This window comes from Oncorhynchus mykiss, chromosome 8 (genome assembly GCF_013265735.2).
Source record: "Oncorhynchus mykiss isolate Arlee chromosome 8, USDA_OmykA_1.1, whole genome shotgun sequence".
Taxonomy (NCBI): Eukaryota; Metazoa; Chordata; class Actinopteri; order Salmoniformes; family Salmonidae; genus Oncorhynchus; species Oncorhynchus mykiss.
This window is the reverse complement of record NC_048572.1, coordinates 9459817-9472328: the sequence shown is the minus strand read 5'-3', so window position 1 is coordinate 9472328 and position 12512 is coordinate 9459817. Positions and strand designations below refer to the sequence as shown.

General features: G+C 42.8%; 1 protein-coding gene across 13 annotated transcripts in view; it reads right to left on the bottom strand.

Moving 5' to 3' along the window:
• Positions 1 to 12512, bottom strand: part of LOC110529179 (MAP/microtubule affinity-regulating kinase 3) — a 111672-nt gene that overhangs the window by 50715 nt on the left and 48445 nt on the right. For all 13 annotated transcript variants that reach the window (XM_036984702.1, XM_036984697.1, XM_036984700.1 and 10 more), the window contains exon 4: positions 9008 to 9056. In XM_036984702.1, coding sequence (XP_036840597.1) covers positions 9008 to 9056 — 49 coding nt within the window. The remainder of the gene's footprint in view (positions 1 to 9007; positions 9057 to 12512) is intronic.

Below are 12512 nucleotides of genomic sequence, written 5' to 3'. Positions count from 1 at the left end.
GGGTACCTGAGACAATAAAAACTTCTGCGGACATTGTTAAGATCTGCACAGAATTTATGTGCAGTGTCTGTTAACACTCATTCCGACTCTTTCTTAACTGGGCAAAACAGGAGTGTTAGGGACAAAAAACACAACACTGCACTCCTTGAGTTTCCACACCAAGAATAGAAACCTTGCTATATTACACTATTGAAAATTCAATTTGGCCTGAAATTCACCTTGCTACTCTTAGCAAATTTTGGCATCATCTGAACGTTGTATGCATCTGCCTGCTTAAAATGTTGCTTTGGGCTACTTTGCATCCCACCGAAGAAATTGTCTAGGGGAGAAACGCTGCAGATTTTCCAAACATATGTTGTCGGGCCCTATAAAATCCGTATTGCGAAGAACGCGGACGAAATCAAGGAATCCAAACATTAAAACAGAACTCAACAATATTTTTAAAAATTATCTAAATTTGTAGGAAATCAACTAAATCTATTGAACTTAATAGAAAATGCATTAATTTGCCCGAGTGAGACATGAACATGAAGTGAGACATGAACAGGAAGTGAGACATGAACAGGAAGTGAGACATGAGACATGAACATGAAGTGAGACATGAACATGAAGTGAAACATGAACAGGAAGTGAGACATGAACATGAAGTGAAACATGAACAGGAAGTGAAACATGAACATGAAGTGAGACATGAACATGAAGTGAAACATGAACAGGAAGTGAGACATGAACAGGAAGTGAGACATGAACAGGAAGTGAGACATGAACAGGAAGTGAGACATGAACATGAAGTGAGACATGAACAGGAAGTGAGACATGAACATGAAGTGAGACATGAACAGGAAGTGAGACATGAACAGGAAGTGAGACATGAACATGAAGTGAAACAGGAACAGGAAGTGAGACATGAACAGGAAGTGAGACATGAACAGGAAGTGAGACATGAACATGAAGTGAAACAGCAACAGGAAGTGAGACATGAACAGGAAGTGAGACATGAACATGAAGTGAAACAGGAACAGGAAGTGAGACATGAACAGGAAGTGAGACATGAACATGAAGTGAGACATGAACATGAAGTGAGACATGAACAGGAAGTGAGACATGAACATGAAGTGAAACAGGAACAGGAAGTGAGACATGAACAGGAAGTGAGACATGAACACAATGCATCAGTGATTTGTATTTTTATACAACTTTCTGAAACGGCCCAGGAATTCCCCTGTCTGTGCGCATGTCTATACTTTGTGTAGCCGTTAACGATGATGCTAACGATAACCTGTTTTTTTTTCTAAATACCTCAATTAAAATGTTAACTTCAAAGTATCCTGACAGAACGATTTCATCATTATTTGGCCATTTGTTTTCCAAACTCCGCCGTAACCAAACAACGGTCTCTTCCTGTGAGCACTGGCATTAAAAGGGTAACTGCACCCCAAAATGTCATTTTCTTACATTTTCCCAGACCTCAAAAATGGTCTCCTGGTGTGGTTTAAACATTGTTGTGGACTTAAAACATCCAATTTTGTTGTTTTGTTTCCCACCCCCATTTTTAAAAAATGTGATTTTGAGAGGGAAAACCTGAAACTTTGAACAACAAAATGGAGGAAAAAATGGAATCAGGCAAACAAAATAAAACAGATTTTAAAAGGTTTCATGTTGGTGCAGCCACATGCTGTTCTGAAATGAGACCACAGTCTCGGTCTCTCTCCCCCTCAGTCTTCTTCAGTCTGACTCCCTCTATTCCCTCGCTCTTTCCCTGTCGGTATCATTTAGTCTTGTGTCTCTCCCTCCATCTTGCTCTCTCCTTCAGTCGGTCTCCATCAGTCTCTCTCTTCATCACCCTCCCTATCTCCCTCCTTCTGCAATGACCTACCTGGGTTTTGGGAGTGAGGGAGTGAGAAAGTGGGTCAGCAGAAGAGTGGAAGTTGAGCGTGAGAAGCACCAACAAAAAAAAGGAAAACAGTCTCTTCCCCCAGGCCTAACCAGACGATCGCCAACCATGTCCCGTAAAATTTAGACCACCCAAAAGCTACACTTCGGAATTAAGGAAGCCAAACAGCAGTACAAAGTCAGGCTGGAGCAACAGTTCTCCAGCAACGACTGCTGCTGCCTGCTCGACTGCTCGTCTGAAATTACTAAAAACAAATTAGGAACTACAAACCAAAAGCTCCCCCGATGTCAGACGACCCCCTCACTGCTGAATAAAGTAAACCAGTTTTACTGCAGCTTTGACTCACAAACACCCGTCCATCACCAGGACAACACCCCTCCCTTCCTCTCTAGGCACCTCTATCCATCTGCCATCCCAGGAAGCCCCCACCCATGGTCATCACAGAGCAGGAGGTCAACAGACTCTTTAGGAAACAGAACACCAGGAAGGCTGCTGCCTCAGACAAGGTCTCTCCAGCCACACTTAAGCACTGTGCTGACCAACTCTCTCATGTTTCCATGAACATATTCAACCGATCACTAGAGCAATGCACTGTTCAAATCAAATCAAATTGTATTGTCAAATTCACCTTACAGTGAAATGCTTACTGACAAGCCCTTAACCAACACTGCAGTTTTAAGAAACGGTTCCTGCCTGTTTAAAATCCTCCATTATGGTTCTAGTCCCGAAAAAAGGTGTCCCGCTTGAACGACTACCTCAACCCACTGCAGTTCGCCTACAGAGTTGACGCGGTCAACTTGGTCCTACACTGCATCCTCAAACACCTTGATAACCCAACTAACGTGTAAAGATATTATTCTTCACGTCTGTGCTCATGTGTGTACCCATTTTAAGTCCTTAGTGACGTGGACACAGAGGAGCCCCATCGAAGTGGATGGTAGCGTGTTTGTCACCCGTTTCCACGATCAGCTCCTTGGTCTTGCTGACGTTGCTGACGTTGTGGTTGTTGTTCCGACACCACACTGCAAGGTCACTGACCTTCTCCCTGTAGGCTGTCTCCTCGATGCCAGTGATCAGGCCTATCACCGTTGTGTCGTCAGCAAACTTGATGATGGTGTTGGAGTAATGCGTGACCACGCAGTCATGGGTGAACAGGAAGTACAGGAGGGGAATAAGCACATATCCCTGTCGGGCCTCCATGTTGTGGGTGGGCATGGCAGAGGTGATGTTGCCTACCCTCACCACCTGGGGTAGGCCTGTCGGGAAGTCCATCATACAGTTGCAGAGGGAGGTGTTCAGTCCCAGGGTGCTAAGTTTGGTGACGAGCTTGGAGGGGATAATGGTGTTGAACGTTGAGCTGTAGTCAACAAACAGCATTCTCGCATAGGTATTGCTCTTATCTAGGTGGGTAAGGGCCACATGAAGTGCAATTTAGATTGCGTCGAATGCGGTATGCAAATTGGTGTGGGTCTAGAGTTTCTGGGATAATGGAGTGGAAGTGTGCCATAACCAGCATTTCAAAGGACTTTATAATTACAGAAATGAGTGCTACAGGGCGGTAGTCATTGTGGCCTGAAGCCTTGAGAACAGGAATGATGGTGGTCATCTTAAAACAGGGGGATTACAGACCGGGACAAGGAGAGGTTGAAAATGACTGTGAATATACCTGCCAGCTGTTCTGCGCATTCTCTAGCCTTAGGGTTGTCTACGATAGCCTCGTGAGAGGTAGTCCTGTCCTTAGCCGTAGCCTCAGGGTTGTCTGCGATAGCCTCGTGAGAGGTAGTCCTGTCCTTAGCCGTAGCCTCAGGGTTGTCTGCGATAGCCTCATGAGAGGTAGTCCTGCCCTTAGCCTCAGGGTTGTCTACGATAGCCTCGTGAGAGGTAGTCCTGTCCTTAGCCTCAGGGTTGTCTACGATAGCCTCGTGAGAGGTAGTCCTGTCCTTAGCCGTAGCCTCAGGGTTGTCTGCGATAGCCTCGTGAGAGGTAGTCCTGTCCTTAGCCTCAGGGTTGTCTACGATAGCCTCGTGAGAGGTAGTCCTGTCCTTAGCCGTAGCCTCAGGGTTGTCTGCGATAGCCTCGTGAGAGGTAGTCCTTAGCCGTAATCTCAGGGTTGTCTGCGATAGCCTCACGAGAGGTAGTCCTGTCCTTAGCCGTAGCCTCAGGGTTGTCTGCGATAGCCTCGCGAGAGGTAGTCCTGTCCTTAGCCGTAATCTCAGGGTTGTCTGCGATAGCCTCGCGAGAGGTAGTCCTGTCCTTAGCCGTAGTCTCAGGGTTGTCTGCGATAGCCTCGTGAGAGGTAGTCCTGTCCTTCAGTTTAGCGCCAACCTCTTTTTGATTTGGGAAGCTTTTCGACTCACGCAGACACAGTCGCCAGTTGTTTCCTCTGACACATTGGTGAGGACGGCTTCCGGGTTAAGCGAGCAGTGTGTCACGACCCTGCGGCTTGGCAGCGTCGTGTTTCGTGGGGAAGCATGGCTCTCGACCTTCGCCTCTCCCGAGTCCGTACGGGAGTTGCAGAGATGGGACAAGACTAACTACCAATGGGATATCACAAAATTGGGGAGAAAAAGGGGTAAAAAGTCATTTTAAAAAATAAAAGTGAAATAAAAAATGATAGCGGATGCATTGTGAAATTCAAGTAAAAACGCCATCTTTTGTCGAGTGGTGACATTCTCATTCCCAACTTTCCCAACTCATTCCCAACTTTTCATGGGTAGGAATTCCCCCCTTATTGTCCCAGACTGTTCTCATTCTCTCGCTTCCTCTCTCTTACACTCACACACACCCTCTCTCACAGACACACACACCCTCTCTCACAGACACACACTCTCTCTCACAGACACACACTCTCTCTCACAGACACACACTCTCTCTCACAGACACACACACACACACACACACACACACACACACACACACACACACACACACACACACACACACACACACACACAGTGTGTCTGTCGTCTGCGTTGTGGTGTGTGTTGTGGTGGTGGGGCACATGAGAGGGGGAACAGAGGGGACCTGCTAGATGATCACCAGGGCTTAATGACACACACATACACACACACACAAAGAGTGACACAAACAGCCTTTTGTACCCCGAGGAAGAAGGTCGCTGTGTGTGTGTGTGTGTGTGTGTGAGAGAGAGAGCGAGAGGAAATGGGAACACTGGATAAAGGGGGATTTCCGACCTAGGGATTAGAATAAAGTTGGGGGATGGGGGTGTCACCACTCAGGAGAGGAATTCCCAAACATGGGACAAGGGAGAAGGGGAAGAGAACTGGATGGCAGCCGCCATTTCTACAGGGAATGAGTCCATTCATTCAAGAGATGAAAGAAATTCCTAATTGAAAGTGAAGGTACCATTTACACTTAGTTAAAATATGCTAGGAAAGTGTAAAACTGAAGATGTAAACAATCTGGAAGCACCTCGTGAAAATTGGGAGGCATGAAACCATCATATGTTCACGTACTGTATGTTGTTTTTCATATCTGCACTCCTGCCTAAATAATTGCCCATTGACCTCATGGGATACATTAAAAAATTAAAAATCAACATTTTAAGAGAGTAAGTTTAAAATGTTAGTTTACTATAGGGCAAAAAAATTAAGTAGTTGGTTAACTACTGTAGCTACAGTTATTTACATTTCACTAAGTTAGTTGAATTACTCCAGCTAGCTAGCAAACTAAGTTAGCTTGCAGGGCTAGCTAGCTAGAGTTATTTGCATGTATTCACATACTTAAATGTGAATAACTCGAACTAACTAGATTACCAAGCAAATATACATGTGAATAACTATGGCTAATTAGCCCTACAAGCGAACTAAGTGCAAATTAATAGCTAGAGTAATTCAACTAAGTTAGCTAGCTAGAGTTATTCACATTTATATTCGCTTGCTAAGCTAGTTAGCTAAAATTATTCACATGTAAGTAAGCTTCCTAATATGCTTGGATGGTATCCAGATAGTCAATCCTCCATTCTGACCTTGTGCCATACCGGGATATTCGGTAATACCGGCATTAAACACACAGGGCGTTCTTCAAATCCCACTGATAGCATTGCTAACCTTCGGGTTACATAGTAAAAAGTACAGGTAGAGAATTCACATAGAGACTTCGAACTAAATGCTAACGAGCACATTTAACATTTTATACAGACTCCGACCTAAACTATACTTGTAACTAAAAAAACGCTACTCACAGTTTGCTGCAAGCACAAAACAAATATTAAACACCAAGGGTCTTGATCCAGTAGCGAATTTTCTGCTGTTACGAAGCGAATGTTTGATTTTGGATGAAGCTAACCACTTAGCTGACTACCTACTAAATTAGCACATTTTAGACAGTTAACTTAATTATAAGCTATAAGATATCTAGCTGGCAAACATTTAGTTGTGAATTCCATACTGTCACCTGGCGCATTCTGCACAATAGCGGGTGACTCACAAGGCTCCGGTCTCTCGTGCTTGTAAACAAACACCACGTGACTGGGGACTATCGGTAAATTGCATAATGAAACATAATGTGACAGGTAAAATGCAGAATGAAATCTTCTTCATCTCATAACGTATTGCACAAGTTTACTGCAGGTATTTACTTAAGAAGTAGCTACAAATAAATAAATACAACTTAAAGAAATTGTTTCAATGGTATTGAAAAACTATCCTGTGGTTTTTCCAAATATATATACTGTATACTGTATTCAGCCCAAGCCTACTTGCTAAGCTAATAAGACTCACATGTAGGTAAAGTTAGGAAGCTACTGCTCCTTAGGCTGCAGTTGATAGCTAACTTGCATAATGTTGTTCATGCCTCCAAAAGTTATTGTACAAACACTGTGGCATAACTGTCGTGAGAGAAAAGCTGTGCTCCTCTCGAAAGTGAAACAATAGATGGGACAAGTGAATTTGTCTACCTTCATCTAAATGTGTCTGGAGTAAATGCAGGCAGTCGTAGCCAGCCATGTATTAGGCTATTTATTAGACTATTTTGTTCATTATTGAATAGTATTATTGAATAAGTAAGTAAATCATGTACATTTTCATCTGCCAGGGTCATTTAACAATGTGTGTGAATGAGTGAAGGAACGTAATGATGCACTCTGAGATGAGCTCTGAGAGATGGCTCAGTAATGAAGGAATATAACGATGAGCTCTGAGTGCCAGCTCAGTAATGAAGGAACATAACGATGAGCTCTAAGAGATATCTCAGTAATGAAGGAACATAACAATGAGCTCTGAGTGACAGCTCAGTAATGAAGGAACATAACTATGAGCTCTGAGTGACAGCTCAGTAATGAAGGAACATAACGATGCGTTCTGAGATGAGCTCCGAGTGGCAGCTCAGTAATGAAGGAACATAATGATGAGCTCTGAGATGAGCTCTGAGTGACAGCTCAGTAATGAAGGAACATAATGATGAGCTCTGAGTGACAGCTCAGTAATGTGCTCTTGAGGTAAAGGCTTTACCAGCATTTAAAGCACACTTCCGGGTTTTCCAATCGTGAGTAAATCCGATTACGAGTATGAATTATGATAAAACGGAAACAATTACGAATATGAGTATGACGACATTGGCACAACCCTAGTTCTGTACTCCCAAAGTTGTTGACTGTTTTTGTGCTTGCCAGTTAGCTAGCAGTTCTCAGCTGTTAGCAGCCAATGGCTAGCAGTTCTCAGCTGATAGCAGCCAATGGCTAGCAGTTCTCAGCTGATAGCAGCCAATGGCTAGCAGTTTCTTACTGGCGATAAAAAACGGATGATTACGATACATTTCTCTGAGTCATTACTGAATTATTTAATGTAACAAATCAGACATTAAACCTTGTAAACAATTCATAGTAAATCATGGTAACCTCGTAAATAATTAATTTAGACCTGGCGCTTATTGAGACAGGTGTTTGTTTATGTGCTGACTGGTATGTATGTCAGATCAAATCAAATTGTATTTGTCACATGCGCCGAATACGACAGGTGTTACTTACAAGCCCTAAGTAAGCATTTCACTGTAAGGTCTACCTGTTGTATTCGGCGCATGTGACAAATAAAATGTTATTTTATTTGATTGTGTGTCGTTACCCGGCTATTAAAAAGGGACAGGCGGCTATTCGAGACTCAGGAAATAATTGAAGTTTTACGGAAGTTGGTCTTAGCAAGCTGCTAATGTGCCAAAATGTTTTGTTTTGACCCCTAATGCTAATCGCTACTTAGCTAACTGGCTAGCTAAATCCACTGAGATAGGGAAAATGTTGCTAGCAAACCTTTGCTCTGATACAGGCTTGTACCAGTGGTAGATTATAATCAGCATTGTTTGTGCAACAGCTTGTTCATAAATCAAGAGATGAAATGGCGAAAAATATTCTAAAATCTTTGTCTGAATGTACAGCCAGAACAGCTTGAATGCACCTTGGCATAGATTCTACAAGTGTTTGGAACTAAACTGAATGTATGCAACACCATTCTTCCATGAGAAATGGCACAATCTGGTGTTTTACCGATGCTGGAAACCGCCGTCTCAGGCGCCGCTCCAGAATCTCCCATAAGAGTTCAATTGGGTTGAGCTCTAGTGACAGACAGTTTATATCGTTTTCATGCTCACCAAACAATTCAGTTACCGGAAATTGCATTTTTGCCCCCCCCCAGTTTTATCATTGGAATGTGATACAAAATGAGGCAACGGTGTGCTTTAGGACCATGTGTGACGCCTCAGAGATGTCAGACAGGCTGTTCGGAGTGTTAATCCCACATGATAAAAAATAACAATACATTTTTTTTAAATTATGTCCCCCCCACTTCTAAAACCAAAGTTGCACCCCTGCCAGTTCCCATCTATTTAAAGCCAATTAGGGTCCCGAGGGAAACACTGACCAACACTTTGGTTCTTACTCTGTCACAACAATCTCTTTCTTTACTTTTTCATTCGTTGTCATGCCAAACAAAACTGCATTCCAAGTGCCCATTGTATTCCAACCATAAAATTCCAACAGTTTACTCAAGTGTTTTGATCTATAAATCTCAAGTAAAAATCGCAATATATGGTACAAAAATCATATTGTGCAGCCCTAACTTTTCCCCAACAAGATGTAAGTCAGTATGTCAGTGACTCACTTACCAATGTTTGGATGGTTTAGAATCTTCATTATTCGGACTTCCCTGAAGAGCTGAAGACAGACAGAGAAAAGAAAGGACGCTTAGAAGAAGTAAACCATTCTCTCTCATCCAGACATTTCGATGTTTTGTATTATTATTATTATTTTTTATTAACCTTCATTTAACTAGGAAAGAACAGTTAAGAACAAATTCTTATTTACAATGACGGCCTACCAAAAGGCAAAAAGGCCTCCTGCGGGGACGGGGGCTGGGATTAAAAATAAAACAAAATAAAAATATAGGACAACACATCACGACAAGAGAGACACCACAACACTACATAAAGAGAGACTTAAGACAACAACATAGCATGACAACAACAACACAAGAAAACACAGCATGGTAGCAACACAACATGGCAGCAGTACAACACGGTAGCAGCACAGAACATGGTACAAACATTGTTTGGCACCGACAACAGCACAAAGGACAAGAAGGTAGAGACAATAATAGATCACGCGAAGCAGCTACAACTGTCAGTTGAAGAACAGATACAAAGCTGGTTACATTCTGTGGTTGTGAGAGGGACCGTATACAGGCCAATACTGGACAGTAAAACTTAAGTACGTACTTTAAAACAGGTTTCCACACATAGTCTCACAACACAAACACATATTACTTTTCCTATTGTTATTGGTTACTTCAAGTCTCTCTAAGCCTTTGTTCTGCCGCAAAAACAATCACACACACACAAGTTACTTCGACATGAACGAGAGAGGGCCTCTCAACTCTCCCAGACTATGACTTTCTGGGAAGTTTGCTAAACACTTCCTCTGCCTTTCTTTCCCTCTCCCTATTTTCATTTCCTCCCTCCCTCTTTCCCTCCTTTATGAAGGAGCAGGACAGTCACTTTTATGCGATTGGCCCATGGGGGGTGCCCTGGGTAGTCCTTCCCTGTTCCTTCCTCCCTCCATCCATCTACAGGGCCTTCAGAAATTATTTACACTCCTTGACGTTTTACAAATGTTGTGTTACAACCTGAACTTAAAATGTATTCAATTGAGATTTTGCGTGTCACTGACCTACACACACACAATACCTCATAATGATATCACAATACCCCATATTGACATCACAATACCCCATAATGACATCACAATACCCCATAATGACATCACAAAGTTTCTCCAAAGTGGAGAAAAGTTTTTAGATTTTTTTGTACAAATTAATAAAACACTGAAAAGCTGAAATGTCTTGAGTGAATAAGTAGTCAACCATTTTGTTATGGCAAGACTAAATAAATTCAGGAGTAGAATATTTGCTTAACAAGTCAAATAAGTTACACGGACTCTTTGTGCAATAATAGTGTTTAACATAATTTTTTAATGACTACCTCATCTCTGTACCCCACAACTAAGGTCCCTCAGTTGAGCAGTGAACTTCAAACACAGATTCAACCACAAAGACCAGGGAGGTTTTCCAATGCCTCACAGAGAAGGGCAGCTATTGATAGATAGCATGGTGTATCAATACACCCAGACACTACAAAGATACAGGCATCCTTCTTAACACTAACACAGCCTGGCCTTTCAGCCTATAAGTACCCGCTAGAAAACGTTGCCGGGAATCCCCTTCAGCAGATGCATCAGATACACATCAACCCACAACGTGTGCAAACATAAGCACCAACTCTTGATAAATAGTGCAGAAACTATTGTAAAGGATAAATTGCATGAATAAATATTTGTGGAAATATATAAATTGTTTAGATAGAGTCAAGGATATGTTTTGTATAATTCTACAAATTGCTAGAATAAACGTAGGCCTATAGCGTATTTTAGTTTCCGTTACAATGAAAACATCAGTATACTGTATTTGATCAACTTTAATTGTACATTCGATTAGTCATAGTTATATTAATGAATAAAGTCCAGTTACAGCTTCTTCTGACAAAGTAGAAAGGAAAAACACAATAATAATATTAATAATATAAGCAACCAGGTCACAGGTGAAATTTGCCATATTCCTAAACAAAAGTACCAGTGCATGAACAATTGTAAAGGATTAATCACATACATGTTTGTGGAAAAATGTTAATGACAAGATACAACCAACAAATGACTGTTTTTATATCAGACACTGTATTGTGCACTTATACCTGTGTCTTTACGCATGAATCAATCTCAGCTTCGGGGCTTTGTGTGAGCAAGCCCCAAAAACAAAGATCTGTTGTACTGCACACAGTTTTCATGGGCCTTGTTCTGTGTGCACCTGCCGCAGGTGTGGCATAGTCTCTCAGCAGCCGTTGCGTGGCATAGTCTCTCAGCAGCCGTTGCGTGGCATGGTCTCTCAGAAGCCGTTGCGTGGCATGGTCTCTCAGAAGCCGTTGCGTGGCATGGTCTCTCAGAAGCCGTTGCGTGGCATGGTCTCTCAGCAGCCTTTGCGTGGCATGGTCTCTCAGCAGCCTTTGCGTGGCATGGTCTCTCAGCAGCCGATGCGTGGCATGGTCTCTTAGAAGCCATTGCGTGACATAGTCTCTCAGAAGCCGATGCGTGGCATGGTCTCTCAGAAGCCGATGCGTGGCATGGTCTCTCAGAAAAGGTCCACCCCATACCTATCAGACCAAAATGACTCCACATTCATGCTCTTTCCGCCGTAACCCCGTAGACATACAGTGGGGAGAACAAGTATTTGATGCACTGCCGATTTTGCAGGTTTTCCTACTTACAAAGCATGCAGAGGTCTGTAATTTTTATCATAGGTACACTTCAACTGTGAGAGACGGAATCTAAAACAAAAATTCAGAAAATCACATTGTATGATTTTAAGTAATTAATTTGCATTTTATTGCATGACATAAGTATTTGATCACCTACCAACCAGTAAGAATTCCGGCTCTCACAGACCTGTTAGTTTTTCTTTAAGAAGCCCCCCTGTTCTCCACTCATTACCTGTATTAACCGCACCTGTTTGAACTCGTTACCTGTATAAAAGACACCTGTCCACACACTCAATCAAACAGACTCCAACCTCTCCACAATGGCCAAGACCAGAGAGTTGTGTAAGGACATCAGGGATAAAATTGTAGACCTGCACAAGGCTGGGATGGGCTACAGGACAATAGGCAAGCAGCTTGGTGAGAAGGCAACAACTGTTGGCGCAATTATTAAAAAATGGAAGAAGTTCAAGATGACGGTCAATCACCCTCGGTCTGGGGCTCCATGCAAGATCTCACCTCATGGGGCATCAATGAGCATGAGGAAGGTGAGGGATCAGCCCAGAACTACACGGAAGGACCTGGTCAATGACCACAGTCTCAAAGAAAACCACCAAAACCAGTAACACACTACGCCGTCATGGATTAAAATCCTGCAGTGCACACAAGGTCCCCCTGCTCAAGCCAGCACATGTCCAGGCCCGTCTGAAGTTTGCCAATGACCATCTGGATGATCCAGAGGAGGAATGGGAGAAGGTCATGTGGTCTGATGAGACAAAAATAGAGCTTTTTGGTCTAAACTCCACTCGCC